The 19,783-nt window shown below is 48.3% G+C and overlaps 1 protein-coding gene across 3 annotated transcripts; it reads right to left on the reverse strand.

The window, feature by feature from the left end:
- Positions 1-2,611: 2,611 nt before the first annotated feature.
- ERLIN2 (ER lipid raft associated 2) lies at positions 2,612-19,327 on the reverse strand. 3 transcript variants are annotated; one of them, XR_003005916.1, is made up of 13 exons: positions 19,236-19,327; positions 17,884-18,005; positions 16,518-16,599; positions 15,396-15,442; positions 13,610-13,671; positions 13,308-13,433; positions 9,978-10,051; positions 9,751-9,809; positions 9,129-9,220; positions 8,300-8,389; positions 6,525-6,604; positions 5,722-6,114; positions 2,612-5,157 (listed from the first exon to the last, which is right to left on the reverse strand). XR_003005916.1 is itself a non-coding variant. In XM_024765067.1 (12 exons), exons 2-12 carry the CDS (start codon positions 17,988-17,990, stop codon positions 5,914-5,916), a joined length of 1,020 nt encoding a protein of 339 aa, XP_024620835.1. In that variant the 5' UTR covers positions 17,991-18,005; positions 19,236-19,327; the 3' UTR covers positions 2,612-5,913. The 3 variants fall into 3 exon arrangements, 2 of the variants coding, with proteins under 2 accessions (XP_024620835.1, XP_024620836.1); XM_024765067.1 differs by having other exon boundaries at positions 2,612-6,114; XM_024765068.1 differs by lacking the exons at positions 17,884-18,005; positions 19,236-19,327 and having other exon boundaries at positions 2,612-6,114; positions 13,610-13,730.
- Positions 19,328-19,783: the final 456 nt, after the last annotated feature.

Genomic DNA, 19,783 nt, shown 5'->3' on the forward strand with positions numbered 1-19,783 from the left:
AAAAAAAAATATATATATATATACACCTCTGTAGTCTAAGGCCCTGAATTATGAGAAAAACATTTATGGATTTAAAAATTATTTCCTTTAGGGAATCCCCTGGCTGTCCAGTGGTTAGGACTCTGCACTTTCACTGCCAAGGGCGTGGGTTTCATCCCTGTCGGGATTAAGATCCCACATGCTGCGCGGTGTGGCCAAAAAAAAGTTTCTTTTTGAGTTTACTGTGATTCTTTCAGGGGGATTAAAAAAAAAAAGATAAAATAATAAAAAATTACTGTTGCCTGGTTACTTGGCTCTGAAGAGAAATGGAAAAATAATGCCCACGTTCCAGTTTAAATGAATTCAGGTAGAGAAGCCATGTCAGCAATCCCTCAGCAAACATACTGTCACATTTGGCTTTTGAAATGTCAATATAGATTCTAGAACCCTAGACCTGGTGAGGACCTTTAGAGATCATTTGATACTTCATATAGAGAGGGTGACATTTAAACCATCCCAAACAGCACAGAATCTCCTCAAGACCATCAGAGAAGAAAATGTTATCTGTGATAATCCCTGGATTTATTTTCTATTTGCAGATAACCACTTCTCCCTCTTTCAAATTTTAGCCAGTCTTAAAGTAAAATCTTTCAAAATGCTCCATTCTGCGAGCCCGTTTCCTCTTCTTTGGTCTCTGCGGAGCTAGACTATCTAGCTGGCCATGATGCAACCTTTTTTTTTTTTTTTGGCTGTGCCATGAGGCGGGCGGGATCTTGGTTCCCTGACCAGGGATCGAACCCGTGCCCGCTGCAGTGGAAGTGTGGAGTCTTAACCACTGGACCACCAGGCAAAACCCGCAACTTTTTAAAAAAACTGAAGTATAGTTGATGGACAATATTATACGTTACAGGTGCACAATATAGTGGTTTACAACTTTTAAAGGTTATGCTCCATTTATGGCTATTTTAAAATATTGGCTGTATTCCTTCTGTTGTACAATCATGCAAGTTTTATAAAAGTGAAGTTGCTAAACTCCCCTTCTGCCTTTTCTGGGGTCAACCCATGAGATTTAGCTTTTAACTACTTTTTTTCTTTTGGTTTTAACATTTTTTTCTTTCTAGCCTCTACAAGTCTTTTTAAATTTTAATTGGAGCCCAGAAGTGGGCAATTAATTTCAACAGGGCCAAACTGGCTAATTTTCTACCTCTCTACTGCATTGCTGGAAGTACGAATTCTCAATACTGCGTTTGCTGAATTGCAGTGTTGTTCCTTTCTTCCTCTGTGTGCTATCCTACCTGTAATCTTATTCCATGCTATCACATCTGTTTGATTTCCCACTTAGTTACCTGTGTGTTTTCTAGCCTGTTTTTCCAGGTGACTGAAAATAAGTCATTTTTGAACACTTATGCACCGTGCTAACCCCTTCACGTGCGTTTCATTCCACAATGCGTTTTCATTTCATCCGCTCAACCCATTTTATAGATGAAGAAACTGAGGCTCAGACAGGTTAAAGAATTTATTCAAGACCATACATCTAAGAAGTGGCAGAGAAGGGATTTGGATCTTGGCAGTCTAACTCTAGAAACTACATTCTTAATTTACCTATTCAATTGTAAATCCATAGTATTTGTGTTGGGCTCTCCAACCAACAGAGAAAGTTTGGGAGCACCATTGAAAAACCTGAGAAAGCATGGGCTAGGGTTGCCAGATTTAGCAAATAAAAATACAGTTGGGGCTTCCCTGGTGGCGCAGTGGTTGGGAGTCCGCCTGCCGATGCAGGGGACGCGGGTTCGTGCCCCGGTCCGGGAGGATCCCACGTGCCGCGGAGTGGCTGGGCCCGTGAGCCATGGCCGCTGGGCCTGCACATCCGGGGCCTGTGCTCCACAACGGGAGAGGCCACGGCAGTGAGAGGCCCGCGTACAGCAAAAAAAAAAAAAAAAAAAAAAAATCCTTGAACAATGCAGGTGTTAGAGGTACTGACCCCGGCTGGCATCGACGAAAATCTGCCTATAACTTTATAGCAGGCCCTCGTATCTGTGGTTCTGCCCCTGCGAAGGCAACCAACCACAGATTGAATAGTCCTGTAGTATGTGTTTATTGAAAAAAATCCGTGTAAAAGTGGACCCGTGTTGTTCACGGGACAACTGTTCAGGATGCTCAGTTAAACGTGAATTTCATATAAACAACGAAGACTTTTTTAGTATGTCTCATGCAATATTTGGGACATACTTATACTAAAAATTATTCGTTATTTATATGAAAATCACATTTAACTGGGCATCCTGTATTTTATTCGGCAACTCTAGGCTGGGCATATTTCCCAGACAGAGACTGTGACTTTCTTACCGAATTGATATCAAAATATATTTTGGGTCAGCAGAAAGTACCTCTGCTCTTTTGGAGCAGAATTGCAGCAGTGTATGGAGTATTTTACGATAAATCTCCGTAGCACCTACCAAGAATTATGCCATTTTCACAAATAAGCTGTTTATTATTTCTACATCGATAATGGGAATAGAAATTCATCTGAATATATTTTTGGGGCTCGACTTAACTCACTAGGCAGAAATGTTTTATCTCTTTATATCACCTAATCTAATATTAGCTATTGCTAAATTTCACTGTAATAAAAAAATACAAAGACTCATTTTATTTAGCAAGACTGAAAATAAAACGAAGACATCAAATCACACCTTTAGAGTTGTCTAAAACAGTTCTTCCATCTATCAGCCCAAGGCAATTAATCCAGCATATCATTTGTGGAGTGATTAATATAACAACACTCATTTCTCAGTTTCAAAGGGGGTCATTCAGTCCTCGGGGCTCTTTGCAAGTAGAGTTAGTTTTGACTGTTCAATCACCAGCTTGCACAGAAGCAGAAATAGAGAGGAATGGAAATACAAACACAAAATGATTGGCTATTACCTCTTTTAAGAGGAAACACCAGAAACAGTGGCTAGAACCCTACTGAATAGAACTAAAGAAGCAGTGGTTAAGTCCATAGAGGCAGAGTGACCCCTAGTCAGGATACAACTTATCCTCGATCAAACTTAAATAGGTAGTCAGTAAATATGAAGCTCTTACTTTCACTGTTTATAAATGGTGAAGTTATCTGTGTTGAAAGATAGAGACTCATAGAAACTGCAACAGATCATTTATAAAACATCTACTATTTTCGGATCGATACAGTCGGCCCTTTGTATCTGTGGATGTGGAACCCGCGGATACAGAGGCAGCTCTACTAGGCCATTTTATATAAGGGACTTGAGCATCCACGGATTTTGGTATGGGGTCGGGGGGAGTATCCTGGAACCAGTCCCCTGCAGAGGCCGAGGGATGACTATATTGCTAAAATTCTTTCAGTGATTTTTTTCCCTCTCTCAACTTAATATGATCGCAGATCCCTCCGAATTTATTTTAGTCATATAAAAATTAACAAACTGTGGCTTCCTTTCAAATACTCTGTCCTGATATTTAAAAAGGTGATTAAAAACAGTACTGAATATAGATCACTTCTGCAAAGTTTAATGGGTGAGAAACATTCAACCAAGGTGATTTTTCCTTGGAAAGTCCTACAAAAACTGACTTTTATAAACAGTTCCTTATTTTGATAGAGGTTCCATTTATCAATAGCAGCCATGACTTTACTGCCTACAAAATTGCAGGCTGTCACAGTTTACATGTTTAGCATTCAAATGTTTTCAGATCTGGTTTTCTAGTAAGTGTTACAGAAACGAAGTCACACAGACAGACTGGTTAGTTGTCCCAAGCTAAGAAAACAACCCATTTCCATGATTTTCCTATTCAGGCAGGTTCAGACAACATTGGAGTTAAACGAATGGGTACTACAACAGTTACATTTTTTGCTTAAAGAAGAAGTGACATTGACATTGAAGGGGAGCAGGTGTAGCAGGACGTCACCGAGGCTCCTTTGTGATCTAGCAAGGGACAAGCCATCACAGGATGCTAGTATTAGAGAATCTGAGCAAGCCTGCTACTCAGAGAGGCTGAGATGTCCTTGCTGCGTATTCCACTGGAGAGAAGTAGTGTTTTCTGAGGCTTAGGCAGCCGGTCTCAGAGCAGAGGAGCCGACAAATATGTAAATCAGGGATGCTGGATGTGACATGGTACTCCTAACAAGTGATTAATGGCACTGAAGTGGGAGAAGGGTGAGTGTATCTTAATGATGGATACCTTATGTTGGTCTTAGACTAACTGCCTTCTGCGAGGCCTTCTGAGCACGTTAAAATCCATCACTCCCAGGAACATTTGGCTGCCTGCACAAAGTGTGACCAGGAATGGTGGTTTGAGAATTCTAAGTCCCACAAAGTAGAACAGAGAAGGGCAACATTTAAATTAAGAGGGATTAACCCTGTGTGTATTCCTAGGCCGGCTGAATGCTCCCCCAACTCCCGAAGAGCCTGGTGCTACTTAGAAGCAAGGTAGCCCGACTTTTGGGGCCATTCGGTTAATCAGAAGTCTGGGTGTGGGATCAAAAATGAGATGGAAATCTGTGCCAGAAAGTATCATTTGTAGTTTCACCGAGAAAAGAGGGGTACAGTGGGAGTTCTTCTTGGAGGGGGGCAGCTAATAACAAATCCTCAGCCAGGGCTTGTCGTGGACGATACCAACAGGCTTGCAAGTTCACTCCAGACAGCTGCCCTCCACTTAGCGACCTGGTACACACTCCTGCCCCCAACTCCAACTTCAGGACACAAGAAAACCTTTTTTTCATGCTTGTGTTCCCCCCACCCAAATCTCCCAATTAGTAATGAAAAAACATTTGAGTGGATTCTGATGCAGTCCTTCTGACCCAGGGACTAGGGCATGAACTCGTACCCACACAGCTGTCTCTGGAGATTTAACACTCGGTGTGACCCCTGGAGCCCTGGATTTAAAGACACCGGCCGCTTAGCGAACGGGCTCCCCCTTATCACTACATCAGACAGACCCCAGCACAAGTCACAGGCACTGAGATTGGGGAATCTTTTGGACGAGCCCTTCTTCCTCCCCCAGAGGAGGTCTTCAACCGTAGGATCCCCACAGCAATGAAAAGACACTTGATCTCAAGGAACGCGCACAGTTTGCCAAGCAGGTACCACAGTGGCTAACAGATAGCACGGTCCCACTTCAGCAGCTTTGAAGACACCTGAGTTCTTCATTCCTGTCTTCTTGATGCTGAGTGGAACCAACGAACAGGTTAAGAGGAGAAAAAAACCAAATCACAGAATAGGTGAAAAGTTTTAAAAAGAATTGTGTGGTGGCGGCCAAACCCTGACCCTGGAAATGTGGTCGGAAGCCACCACGCTTTCAGCCCTGGGGCAAGGAGGGTGGTGTGTAGAAAAGCCTGCAAAACCTATAGCACCAGCTCTTCCTTACCAGGGCTCCAGAGAGCGGGCCTCGGCAGTAACCCACGGGCTCACGGCCAGGAGCTCCGGGAAAGCCAACATCCACTGCAGCCGTTTCTCCACAGCTCTGCTGGCAAACTTACAAGCACGTATCTGCTCGGTAGCTGGGCCTCACCCACGGGCATCTCCCACCTTGGAGGCAGGTTGAGAACACTGGACTGCCTTTCCCCAAATAACGGCAGTCCGATCGGAGGCGACACCCTGCATTTCTCCCACTCCTTATTAATAGCATCCCTAATTAAGCCAGCTGCAGAAGGGCGAAGATCAATGCCTGGAGCTCAAAGGTCTAGCCCATGGTTTCCAAATCTTAACAGAAGCCACGTAACCTACTTACCTGAAGAAAACCCCAATTCATCAGTCCCTACCCCCGCTTCCCAGGAAGGGGAATAGGTTTAAGTCCGTTTCTTCTTTTTTCACCACAGTACGTGGAAGAGAGTCAAAGAAGGTAGTGTGGAAGGGAGGGCTGGTTCATCATTAAAAAATAAAGATCTCTTTGAGGGTCATGTGCGGCTGGGGACAGAAACATTCAGTTCTCCTCCGCGTCTGCCTCCGAGGGCTCCTCTTCTAAGCCAAAGCTCGGCTTGTCAGCTAGCGCCTCCAGGTGCTTGCCCAGGCTGCCCGCAGAGTCCACGAACATGTCAGGGATGTCTTTGCCAAAGTAAATCTTGCTGTTGGAAGCGATGGCCTTGTACTTCATCAGCTGCAAATACTCAGGGGTCAGCTTCAGCTGGAAGAAAAATGAGGAAGGAAGACTCTGATGGGGCCAGATTAGGGAAAAGTCCGGGCGGCATCCCTTTACTTTCGCGAGGAGAGGGTCTCCGTGAGAACCACGCCCCCTGCGCCTCTTCCTGGTCTCAATGTTACGTTAGTAACCGCGAAACCCCTTCTCTGGGAGAGAGTAATCTCAGGTCCTCAAGGTGAGAACTGCGAGAGTTTCAGGAGTTTCTCTGTTTACCAGCAAAATCAAACTTCTCTCAGGGTCCAGCTAAGGGAAAGGGAAGGCGCTGGCCCACACGGCCCAGAAGTCCTCGCTCGCGACCACGAGGGGCTGGGGCAGGCGCCATGTTCTTACAACCACCCGGCTACTCTCAAGCCGGGCACACGCCCTCTGGCGGCCAGGCGGCGCTGGGCCTTTACCTTATTTGCTTCGGCTATTTTCATGGCAGTGTAGCACTCGGCGTCCGCCTTGGCCTTCTCCCGGGCCAGAAACGCAGCATCTTAAGAGAAGAACGCAGTGAAGTGAAGGGCAGAGGCTATCAGATGGCTAGTCCCCGCCACTTTCCCCGACTGCCTCCGTGACCCTGGGCACAGTGCTCTGGCTTCTCTGTGCTCTGATTGCCTCATTTATGAAACTGGGGAAAAGGCATTTTCCTCCTGTTTCACAAGTGGTTGTGAAAATCGACCAAGATGAAAGAGTGCTCTGACAGCATCTCCCGCTGGTGGGGCCTAGCTAACTCTGAGTAAGTCTGCCGCTGTGCCCGACAGTGTCTTTTCTGACAGCATCGTGGAGACACATCCTCTTTCTAGCTGCTTACTCCTTCTGTGGCCTGTGAGGAGAGGGACGGGACCCGCCTCAACCTCCTGTCTCCAAGCTCTCCACCCCAGCGCTCTCCCCTCCTAGTACACAGCAAGACCAGGGGAAGCCCGAAGAAGGCTCTGGATACGGCCCGAGGTGGATCTGCCCTGAAATGGACTACCATAAACAAAACAGTTCAGCCCCTCTCCAACTTCAGCTCCCTTTTCATTTCCACCAATCATTTCAGAAAGGCTCCAATTAGCAGCGCTTAAGCTGGCACAACTTGAAGGGCATGACATGCCATGGTCTAGACTAACACCTGTTTGGACTAAGACACATTTAAACTTCTACTTTGCAATCTGCTTCCTTAATCTGCTGAGACCAGCTTTGGGTCAAGCTGATGCAAAATTTTTGATATTTACTCCCTGGCCTTGGGAATGAGGCCAGCCTTGCATGAGCAACAGCTGTAGCAAAAGCCTGGGAAGCAAGCGGGGACTGGGGGTGGGTTCTTACTGCACAGCCTCAGCAAGGCCCTGGGTGGTGGAAGCCTGCAGGCTGGCTGGGGTGCATGCGGCCAACTCGACTGGCCTTAGCGCCTGGTGACCTGCGTTTATAATAAAAATGTGCTGTTCGGCTAAGAGCTCCCCAGTGAGGAGCCGCTGATCCGTAAAGGCCTAACTGGCTCCTCCACGGGCACCTGCAAAGCCCGAAAGGCCCCATCGTGAGTACTACTGGACACAGCACTGTGCAGCCTGAAGCTGGGCCCTGAGGTCTTGTTTTTGGCCTAGAATTTGCTTGATATAAAGGCACCACATGGAGGAGAAGGTGAGTGGTGGGAATGACGTGAGAGCTGAGGTGCAAGGGACTGAAGGTGAGTGAGATTCAGAGAAGCTGGCAAAGACAACACCTCTCTCCAGCTCGTGGTGTCGGTATTGAAAGGTGTCTTCTTCACACCCAGCTTAACATCCACAGGGACCCTGAGAGGCCAAAACGATGGTGTTCACGGGCTTCTGAGGAGGGGGGCGGGTAAGGCAGGGGGGAGAGAGCTGCTGTCTGGACCTAGCTTCTTGGTTTACTTCCAATGCCAGATTGTGAGCCCAACACAGCAGGGACCACGTGATCTCCCTTTTTCTTAAGCCTGGCAGAAGAGTCCTGATGGCACCCAACTAAAATCTGATGAATGACTGAATCTCTCTGAAGTGGAAAATTAATGCCAGCCTGGACCGAATCTCCCCAAAACTCAAGTCAGAGCACAGAGAACAAGGGATGTTCCAAAGAAACCGTAACATCTGAGCACAGAGATTACAGAGCAGAGGAAATGACTCTTCCCCCCCGCCCCCCCCACCGGCCACAGAGCGGGGTTTGAGGAAAAGGCAGGCGGGAATCTCTCGCTCACCTTCGATTTCCGAAATCCTCTTCTCCGTCTCCTTCTCCATCACCTTCTGCCCATAGGTGATTTCTGCCACCTGAGCCACTTTCTCTGCCTCTGTATTAATGAAGTTGAGAAAGGCTTAGAGTCCCGATATTTCCAGAGTTTGGCTGCACTGCACCTTTCACCTGATCTGAGGCCCTGATGCAGGGCAGCGGGTGGGCTCGGGTGAAGGGCCACTGGCCCAGAGGCAGCCATGGCAGGCTCCCTCTCCCAAATCACAGGGTATTTCTCCCAAAGGAATGTTTTAAGGGTTGAGGTACAGGTTTCCTCCTGCCACTGCACTTTAGGAAGTGGCCAGGGCTGTGGCTGGTTGTCTGGTGCAGTGGTAAAGAAGCCAGGTTCAGGGGCAGAGTCCCTGGATTTGAACCCCGTTTCCATCACTTCTCTGCCATGTGACCGTGGGCAGCAATCTAGCCTCCGTGTGCTTCAGCTCAGTGAGAGGAGGTTAAGGATGCTGCCTTCCTCACCCGGCAGGGGTGGGTGTGTGAGGAGCGAGACGATTCACCCGCGAGCGTTTAGAAAAGCCCACGGCTCTCAGTAAGGGCCCAATCGGTGTTATTATTATTGTGAATGAGGAATTAACTGGAAGGGCTCCTTTCGTTTAAGAGATGTGTGGAAACTCAGAACTCATGATCCCTGGCTGTGATCTGACCATTTCAGCTCTGTTTCCGGGGGATGCAGGCCGACCCCGCGTGTGGCAGGGCTTCGGAGGACCGAGCCCCAGGCTCCCTGAATCTCTCCACCCTCCCCAGCCTGTCTGCTCTGAAAAGGGACCCCACAAGCACAGTCAGACCAATGAGGGCCTTCTTCCGCTCTGTCTCGGCTTCCTTCTCCACCACCTTCTGTTTCTGGGCTGCAATCAGAAGCTTCGTCTTCTCGCTTTCCCTGAAGGGGGGAAAAATGCACAGCTGTGAGGCCGCTGGGGACCAGCTTCTGCGGAGATTCACTGTGCCCTGGAGAAGACAAGCTGCCCCCGCCCCGGGGGACGCAAGCTGTCATTCCTTCCTCTCTCCTGGCAGGCTCTTTAACGTCCCAGGTGGAAGCGGCTCTGTTGCAGGCAGTAACATGGCTTGCCTTCTCCTCCAAAACTCATTGGTAGGAAATAAAGCATAACTGACTTCAGTAAAAGGCACCTGCCTGCCCACGCAATCGCCGCTCCCCGTCTTCTTCAGCACGAGCCGCGAAACGCCACACGCCTCCCCCCGCCCCCACCCCGGCCCTCTGAAGAGCATCCCTGCTCTGTCATTGCGGAGCCCAGGTGAGCGTCCTGACATGCCTGCCCCATCTTCCAGGGTGGTGCGCTGTAACAAATACTCAAGAGGGGATGCCTGGCCCGGCGTCGATCAACCCCGGGATGGGATGAACGGGAGGCAGGGGAGAGCGGTGGTTACAGCTGGGGCACCGGGCACACTCACATCAGCTCGTAGTTCCTGCGGATGGCTTCAGGTATGTTGGGCTTTGTCACCCGCACAGCCTGGAGAGGGATAAAAACAGCACCTGATGGGGAGGTGAGGGGCTGAGGCACCAGCTCCCACCAGTCCTTGATCTTCCTGCACAGACAGGACATCCTCTGGAAGAGGGGATGCACCTTCCTCGGGGGTCGGGGGGGCGATGGCAGGACTCCCACCAGGGCGGTGCTTACTTGGATGACGAGCCCGGGGGCCATGGAGGTCAGGTCCTGTTGCAAAGCCAGTTTGAGATTTTCATCAATCTGATCTGGAATCAAGAGAGATAGAAAAAGGAGCTGTTACACTTTTCAGGCGGGGAGGAGGGAAGTATGGTGGTAGAGTGCAAGGCAAGACACCGGCTCGTGAATGCACCTGACAGGCAAAAGGTCTTCCCAAGGCAGCGTGCTCATGAGAGCTCGGATGTCTAAAGACGCCCTGCAAGACTCTCACAGCGGGAGGCCCACTCGGTCCTCTACGTGAGCCAGACGTGGGCGTGTCCTTTCCCTGGGGCCTCAAGAAGATATCAGCCTCGCCCAGAAGGGAGCTAAGCTTTCAGGACAAACAACTCGAGCACATTTTTTGAGTCAGGCAACAGCCTTTCCCTAGAAACAGCAGCAACGGAAGGTGGCCGCCTGGCTTTCACGAAGAAGGAAGGTGGAATGGCCAAGTTAGGTATTTTGAAAAAGCCAAGCACATTAAATCTAGTAACTTTAGAGGTTTCTAAAAGAAAAACAGACTCTGATGTCAAGGAAAGCCCCAAGGAAGACTAATTCCATTAGGAACTCCATCAAATAACACAAGGAGAAGAATGACAATTTACAGCTCTGGAAACGAGCCCAAGTGGTCTGATGTGTTGTTTGCTTTGGTCCTGATTCTCTGTCTGAAACACGACACGTGAGTCACTTCACGGACAAGGGTTGGAAGAGCTGTAACCGACTGTCCCTCTAGCTGTGACCCTAGAACAGCGGCGCCCAGGCTGCCTGCTCTGACCTGGGCCTTCCCTTCTCTGCCCCCTGCCCATGAGATCCTCAGTAAGATCCTGGAAGAGCACTGAGAAGAGGACCCACGAAACCAGGCTGGGACATCTTCACGGAACCATCTCCCTACTGTCAGCTGCCATCTGCTTTAAGTGGCCATTTGTGATCCAGGAGCCTTTGAGGAACAGTAAGTCTAACTCCTTGCCTGTTATAGATGCTCAAACTGAGGCCCACAGAGGTCCAGTGATGTGCTCAAGCTAGTCAGGACCCAAAATAAAGAACCTGTTTAATTATTATGCTTTGGTTGTTAGGGTTGAGAACAGTACTTTCTTCAACTGTCATATCGCTAAGCAAGGGGTTTTAATACTTCTACATATCAGATACGTTCCCAGCAGCCTCTCAGCACTGAGAGAGAAATGCCCATAAGGGCAACACCTCCCACCTGACATGGGTCTAACAATTTGACGGCTAGAGATAAACATTACATTCCACATTTTCTATTTTAAATAGGAGACCGACCACACTTTAAGGGATATGCCCTATACCCTCCATAAGTTAACAACACAGTTGTTTATCAGATTAAATTCTGTCTGAGTCAAGGCAGAAAATTGTGACCCTGGGCTAGTAATTTTCTAGGAAAATCTGGAAGAAATGTTTTGCATGGTGGTTTACTACCAAAGTAACACCAGTACTAAGTTGTTTATAGGTGATGGTTATGCTGACAGATGCAGATTAAGTTATTACGTGAACACAAAGAAGGTCTTCAGACAAACTTCTTAACAAGTACTGGATAACATTTTAATAAAACAGGCAAAGAGGATGCATCAGAGCAAGCAGTGATAAAAACTGCAGTCAAGATGAAAGTCGGGGCTACGCGTCCTGAGAGGAGGGGACCAGAGAAAAACTTTCCAACTTCAAGGAACAGGATTAGAGATTTGAGTTTCTCCTTTGCAGATGCAAATGGATTCTAAACAAAACAGTGCTTGCTGGCAAGAATGATGTTAAAAGATATTTCAAAGCAAACACACTTCCCTAGCTCCTCTGTACAAGAAGTCTTACTTTACTAGGACGCCAAGTTCATCTGCAAGATAGTGAGAAGTTCTCTAATGCAGAATAATTTCACATTTTAATTCCCTCTACACGGAAATTAGAGCTCTTCTGTCTTTTGTTGTTTCAAATGCTTTGGAACGTTCATTTAATGGCACAAGTTCTAAAACAATGGCTAGAGAGAAAACTAAGATATTTTATGAAATTATATCAGTTTGAGGTTAAAAAAAAAATCAACAGCAGATTTACTGAACTGTTCTTAACAGCACACTGAATCCAAACCCCACAAGAGAATCCAAAGCCTATAAAGTGAATTTAGATTCATTTTCTTCTGCAGAAAAGTCAAAAGTGCTTCTGATGATTTCCCAAATCTGAAACACAGTGCAAAAGGCTGTTTGCTTAATTAAGACCACTGGTGTCGCCAACGATTCCGCCTCTGTCTACTCTATAGAATGTTCTCACCCAGGGTCCTTTTAATGAAGATTCCTGGGAAAAATCACTGTCCAGTCCTGATGTCAAGAATAGCTGTTACCACTGATTGCAAAGTTCATTTGCTTTTATTTTTTTAATACAAAGCCTGGGGGCTACTCTTTGTTGTGGTGCGCGGCCTTCTCATTGCAGTGGCTTCTCTTGTTGCAGAGGACGGGCTCTGGGCGCGCGGGCTTCAGTAGTTGCGACGTAGCTGTGGCACGTGGGCTCAGGAGTTGTGGCTCGCGGGCTCTAGAGCGCAGGCTCAGTAGTTGTGGAGCACGGGCTTAGTTGCTCCGCGGCATATGGGATCTTCCCGGCCCAGGGCTCAAACCCGTGTCCCCTGCATTGGCAGGCGGATTCTTAACCACTGCGCCACCAGGGAAGTCCCACGTGGGTCCTTTCTGTTCTAAGCGTTTCCCTATTCCTCTCTACAGGTATAGGGTAAAAACAACAACCCAAACCCACAGAGGTTCTAGGAACTTAAGTAGCTATGGTCCTTGTCCCACTTCTAGAATTAAACGTGACCCTTGCTGTTCTCATCACTCGGTCCTGGTGCCCTTCATCCAGGGTGGCATGGATGAAGCCAGAAGCCAGGGGAGGGAGGTCTGAGCTTCAGCTCTGCTACTAGCCAGCTCTGGCACTTTCTCCCTTTGGGCCTTAGTACCCTTATCTTGAAAGGAGGATGCTGGGTAATCTCTAAGGTTCTTCTAGAACTGACCCCTCTTCATTACAAAAGGATGCTTAGGGACAGTGGGAACACACTTCCATCCCAGGCCTCTGATTCAGCGCAGGAGGGAGTCCTCTCATCCACTATTACTCCTGAGCCCAACGCTCAACCACTCTCACGAGCTTCTTCCACCAGCATCAGCATTTCCCAGGAGTGCCCTGTGTGACCGCCCGCTTCCCGGGCACTGGATCTTCAACACTGCCGGGCCTTTGGTACCCATCCCGCCCTGTGGGCAGCTCAGAAGTAGGCAGCGGGGAAGCAGGGCTGCTTGAGCAGGTGATCATCCCCAGAGGCTTTCTTACCGAAGAGCTCGATGTAGACCTCCTGAAGCGTGTGGACACTGCAGAACTGGTTCAGCTCGTGGTGGATCTTGTTGAAGATGAGCGCCTTGTCGTAGTCGGCAGTGTAGTTCTTCACTATATCATACACTGGGAGGAAGGAGAGATTCAGGATGAGGACGGGCGGGACTCACCACATCCCCGGACACAGCGGCTGTCCTTCCCGGGGCGCTGCTGCAGACACGGGGCAGGCGTGGGGCCAGTGGGGGGGCAGGGGGAGTGGGATGCAGGGGAGGGGCTGGGGGAGGGGCACGGCAAGCACACACCTGCGTGTGGGACCAGGAAGTTCACCACCTCGATTCTGTCGAAGTAGATCATCACGCCACCGCTGTCGGAAGAGGGACGGACACAGCAGTCAAGGCTAAGCTCTGGAATATGGTGCCTCTCCTAGGGGGTGGCGGGAGGTGTGTGACTTGACAGGAAAAGAGGAGAGTTCACGGGGGGTGGGGTGGGGGGGTGCGGTGAGAGGTCAGAGGCAGGAGGCTCTCCAGGCAGGAGTCCTTCCGAGCTGCTAGCGAGAACGCAATCTCGTGAGAAATCACACCTCCTAAAAATACCTCCGCGAAGAAAAAAACGAAACTTTGGCGGTAAGACAAGAGTAGTTCATCTCCTTTTAATCTGCAGTGCCTTCTGATTAAAGCAATCAATCGAAAGGAAGAGACTAAAGAAGGTAACGCAGTTCTCAGAACTTAAAAATGTGGGGTTTTATGGTCACTGTTTCTCACTTTGTTTTCACCATCGCTTCAGTTCAGCCCTCCCCACCCCGACATTCATTAGAAAACAATTTCAAACATACAGAAAAGCTGAAAGAATAGTACAACTAACACTCATATATCAACACCTAAATTTAACAATTGTTAACACTGTACCTATTGATTGATCTACTTTTTTTTTTTTGCTGAACATTTCAAAGCAAGCTGCGGTCAGGATACCTTAGCCCTTAACACCTGTCAAGCATCAGTCACCTAAGAGTAATGACAGTCTCCTACAGAGTCACAATACCATTCCCAAACCTAAGGAAATTAGCAATAATTCCTTACCATCTAATACCCAGTCTTTCTCCAAATTTCCCCAGAAGTTCCTGTCATGGACTGAATTGTGTGCTCTCCAAAATCCATATGCTGAAACTCTAATCCCCAATGCGACTGTATTTGGAAGCAGGGCCTTTACACGGGTAATTAAGGTTAAATGAGGTTATAATGGTGGGGCCCTGATCTGACTGGACTGGTAAAGGAAAGAAGAAAAAGACACCAGAGATCTTTTTCTCTCTCCACACGTGCATAGAGGAAAGGCCACGTGAGGACACAGCAAAGCAGCCACTTGCAGGCCAGGAACCAACCTTGCTGCCACCTTGACCTTGGACTTTGAGCTTCTAGAACCGTGAGAAGATAAGTGTCTGTTGTTTAAGCCACCCAGTCTGCGGCATTCTGTTACGGCAGCCCAAAATGACTAACGCAGTTTCTGTAACGTCTTTAATAGCTGTCATTTTGGAACCAAGTTCTAAGCAAGGTTCACCATTACATTTGCTTATATCTTTACGTCTCCTTTTTGACCCAAGGCCCCTCCAAATACAATGACTTTGTGATGAAATAGGGCCAGTCATTCTGTGGGATGTTCCAATTCTGTGTTTGTCCGAGTGTTTCCTTATGGTGTGGTTTACTTTGTTACTCTGTCCCTGTTCAGACCTTCCTGACTTTTCAACCGGGCCACCATATTGGTTTTCTCTTTGAATTTCCGGCCCCTGAGTTCTCCCCCTACCACCTTTCCAACATTCTCCATAGCTAGCTCTGCTAAAGTTACCTTCCTCTAGCAAGTTGTTTGTGTGCTAAAAGCCTTTATCATGGCATTCAAGGCCCTTCCAAACCTGTCTCCCTTCTGTGATTTTCTCTACTGCACTCCACCACCTACTCAACTCAGAACATAGGGAGCTTGGGGCCAGAGAACTTGGTGAAACCACCAAGTGGTACGTCCCTTTTCACTGTCTCTTACTGTAGCCAGCCACATGGCCTTGCCTCTTATTTGGGCTTCACAGCTTTATTCTGGGCACCTTACCTTGTCCCACAAGGTACGTTCTTCACCTCATCTGTCTGGAGTGTGGTCTGGAATTAGGGGAGACATAAGATGCTGTAAGGTGAGCAGTGACAAACAACGTGAGTTCTTTTGGGAAACCCAAACAGCCTTTGCCTTGAGTACTTATTTGGGTTAAACTTGGCCTCTGTGAAATGTGAATACCCCCAATAAATGCTCCTCACTTACAGAGTGTGAGACTAAACCAAGCAAAGGTACCCACGCTGCTTCCCTGTAAATGAACCACCACATGAACAAGCTGAGCGATGATGGTTTAGTGAAAAAGACCCTGGATTGGGAGTCCTAAGACCCGTGTTTACTTCCGTTTCTTCCATTTACTAGTCTTGAAGCAGCAGATTCTTTATTTAACCTCATAGCCTCTAAAACCTGCTCGGCCCATTCTCAGGATTACTGTGAGACTCAAATGAGATAACGTGCACAGAATGCACTTTGAAAACCATCAGGCACAGTGAATGGCAGAAGAAACCTACAGGGCAGATGCTGATGAGGCAACCCAGGATATTTTCCTGGGTTAGTTTAAAAGTCATTCTCTGAATCTTCTTATTCCTCTTAGCTGGACATACTTCAGAGATGACTAGTCTAACGTAGCCTGGCTTTGGGTCCGTCATAACTAATCCCACACCTATTTTAGATGTCATTTCCCTTCTCCAAGTCCACCCCCCCCAATTATGTTCACATCTCTGAAATTCAAAAAAGAACCAGCAAAATTACCATGTTTTATTTCCATCTATCTTGGTAGCCTGTGGTTTAAAACATACAGATGCACAAACATCCTATTTTTCCTTCTGCGTATTCAGAACAGATTCTTCTCTGGTTTTGTCTTGAAGTGAAGCCATAGTTCCCAGCTGGGAACGACGGGCCAAGGCAATGACCCCGTTCAGCTATTTCAACAATCAAGTAAAACTCCAGAAGTAAGTGGCTCATGGAGCCTCATACTTTATATTATATACAGGACTTATTCTTAAGTGATTCCTTGAAAAGGCATTATACTTATCCACTCATCCAATGGCTAAATCATTCCAAGTCATGCACTAATCACCACCCAAGTCTGCAGTCGTCCAACCCTGCCCCACAAGCCGAGTATACCTGCACAGACTTATAGGATGTGATGAATGGGAGCATGAGATGGAAGCCAGGGCCGCTGGTGGAAGTCAGCAGGGCACCGCCTCTGCAGAGGAGGGAGAGAGAGGCAGGCTTGGTTTAGCAAAGGGGTGTCTGTTACATCAATACTGTTTGGGCCCACTTTCTCTGCAGACCCATAAACATTTAATATAGAGTGACATGTGCCAGAGCCATGCCCACAGATCCCTGTCTTCCTCTCAGCTTGACCCTAATATTCTAGGAAGCCTGATGCTAAAACCTAAAACCGCTATTCATGCTTTTGCAGTGAGAAAAACGGGCACACAGACAAAGTGGAATAAAGACAGCAGAATCCTTGGCTATACTTGAGATAAGAGAGGAGAGCTGTTTTGTCGTATCTGTTGGGCTTGTGGCGATCCACAAGGGCAGTTAAATCCGGGAATATAGTGACCAATTAATGGTACTAGTGTTGGAGTCCAGTGACACAAAGAACCAAAAGGATAATTTTAAGTACACTTGATAAACCATCTAAATATTTTTTTGGTAGTACGGTTACTTTTCTAATCAAGTTATATGTAAATGGTAATAAAATTAAAAGCCATTTTGGGGGACATAGAAACAGATGGTGGGAAGAAATAATTAAAGGGAGAGGGGAACCCAATCAGACTTCTAGAACTCGCTACTGGCATCCAGAGAAAAAGCATTACGGGGTACATATAAGAAGGGGCTCATAAAGACTTAAAGCACATAACTTGGTTATGGAGGTTACTCAAAGGAAAGCAACCCAAGATTTATATTAAATGCTTTTTTGCTTTATATTAAGTCACAGATATTTTTTTTTTAAAAAAAGAGCAATAAAAATAAAGTGACATAATGGGTTATTGTAAGAACCACTATCCTAGAGCTTGCCTTGATGGATACAAGTCAACCTGCAGGCTCTTCCATTCTTCCTGAAATGTTAATTTTAAAGAGGAGGTCCACATTACATCTCCTCAGGTTGCCATCAAGAACCGGTACACGTCAGAGGTAAGATTGTGGCACCAAGACGCCCAGAGGCAAGTAGGAGAAAACAATGTTTCAGAGATGATCTTCAAGGAGCATGATTGCCTTTAGGTTTTCTCTCTAAATCTCTCTACACGTTTATCGATTATCATCCATGGCATCAGACTACTAGGTTTTATATTTACATTTATATATGTATTTACGTGTGTGTGTATTCCCCTCCCCACGGTCACTGACACAAAAGCTCAATCTAAAAGACTCCTATTCAACAAAATATAAACACAATTGGTCAGCAGAATCTGTTAAACATTGACTAGGAAAGCCAGTCATTGAACAGGAAGTTGCAAGCTACGCCGTGTCGCTGCCTTACCTGTAATACACCCCAATATGTCCCTCTTCTATCTTGTGCACAGCTGAGAAGAGAGATGCACACAAGAAACTGGCAGCCAGAGCCAAAACTGCTCCCAACTGAGCCATCAGTGAGCGTTCACCCTGGGGGAAAAGATACAGCAAGATGTGTGCGCTCTGACTTGCGGGACAAAAGCTCTGACAGCGAGAGCACCTCCCCAAGCTGAGCTCCAGAAAGTGGCTCACGTCCAGCCTGTAGTAGTATGAACACAAGGCTAGATCTACAACTCTCTTCCTCCTTGCTCTCACTTGGCACCACCATTCCTTAACTGGCTCCAGATACAGCCGTGGCCCAAGGGAGAACCAGTGCCAATTGGGCAGCGTTCAGGACACAGCCTTCCCTTCCTGTGAACACGAACGGGCTGTCACCGGAGCCACTCATATTAGTAAAAGGGAAGCGAGGCAGCTGCAGTACGTTGGCCCAAATTACAGAGGATGTCAGATGACAGGCAGTTGTGGCTGTGTAATTCTGGTCAGAGCCTCCCAGTCCTTAATTGCCTGCCACTTCAAAGGAAACCATTATTTACTCCTTTCAGAGGCTGGAGTGACACAGACAGCATGCGAGCCGAGTTCCATGGCGGGATTCTCTGGCCTTTCATCCACCTTCCCCGTTAATCCTTTGGCCCTAAACAATATATGTATCTAAGCAGCACTGAAGCCACACTCCCTCCCATATGCTTGACTAGCACTTTGCAACTGACAGGTTCCCCAAGCCCATGGTTAGAGGGGAAAGGGGGTTCCCCAGGCTGGGTAGACTCTGGGGCTCCTGGGTTCAACTGTATTCAGGCACCAGGACGCGAAAGAGTTGGTATCCAGAGACTCATTTCCTGAACACTGAATGATCTGGAAAAACTACGGTAACTGTCAGCGAGGTTCCCAATCGGGCGCGCCTGGGCCCACGCGTCCAGCGCGTGGATTTCTGCCTCCCGGGTCTAACTTAACTCGGTCGCAGACGTCTGCGAGGCGCTTATTTCACCGTGCGGCCTCCAGCTACCGATCTGCAGCTGCGTCCTATGTGCAAAAATCCTCTCCTCCCCGAAGTCACCCCCGCCCCACCTCGCGCTCCTTCCCTGCCCTCTTCTGAGAGAGGGTCGCGAGTCCCAGGAGCCCTGGTTCGGGTCTGGAGGCTCCAAGAGCCTCCGCTCCGTCCCGCCTAGAGGCTCGCGGGGAAGGGACGGGACAGAAAGGGGTTGCTTTCCCGCTCCCGAGGGAGAAAGGATGCTGTGCTGGGGGCCGGGGGGAACCGTCGATCAGCTCCTGCCGGGAGCCTCACCGAGGCCCAAGCGCGCACGCTAAGGGGCGGGGGCCGCGTACCAGGCTGTCCCTCCAGGCGCTCCGTACTCGTCCGAACCCCTGTGCAACCGCAGAAACCGCCACACCTCTCCGCACGCTACTTCCTTCCGGGCCCGTCGCTTCGATGACGCCATTAGTTCACGCGAGAAGACCACGCCCCTTCTCTCCCTAGTTCGCCAGTGCCGCTCCCGCGCCCCGAGCGTGGTGTGGGGGGAGGGGGGGTGGCCGCGGGTGGCCGCCAGGAGGCGCCCGCGACGCGGTCCGGGCGGTCAGGACCGCGGTCTGGGATTTCCGGGATGGGGGTGGTGCGGGCGCCTGGAGAGTGACCCCGGGGACGAGGCGAGTGGCGGCGGGTGCTCAGACCAACGTGTCACTTTCCGAGGATTTAACTTTGGAGTTTGCTCCGGATTCCCCTCCACGTTAGGTCAAGCCTGTTTTTTTGTTTGTTTTGTTTTGCTTTTTTTCGGAGCAGGTACCAGCGACTTGCAAGCCTTCTAGCCCTCTGTTCCGCTCTCCTGTAGCACCGCTGAATGAAACATCCTTTAAATGTGCAGATTAGCACCGTTACG

This window comes from Neophocaena asiaeorientalis, unplaced genomic scaffold (genome assembly GCF_003031525.2).
Source record: "Neophocaena asiaeorientalis asiaeorientalis breed wild unplaced genomic scaffold, Neophocaena_asiaeorientalis_V1.1 scaffold14, whole genome shotgun sequence".
Taxonomy (NCBI): domain Eukaryota; kingdom Metazoa; phylum Chordata; class Mammalia; order Artiodactyla; family Phocoenidae; genus Neophocaena; species Neophocaena asiaeorientalis.

Bases quoted from the DNA above. Each gene is read 5' to 3' on its own strand.
- ERLIN2 (XM_024765067.1), bottom strand. From the start codon at position 17,990: ATGGCTCAGTTGGGAGCAGTTTTGGCTCTGGCTGCCAGTTTCTTGTGT. The intron at 10,052-13,307 runs GTAAGAAAGCCT...TCTTGATTCCAG, and splicing joins GGTCTACATCGAGCTCTTCG to ATCAGATTGATGAAAATCTC. The intron at 6,115-6,524 runs GTAAAGGCCCAG...TTTTTCTTCCAG, and splicing joins AAATAGCCGAAGCAAATAAG to CTGAAGCTGACCCCTGAGTA.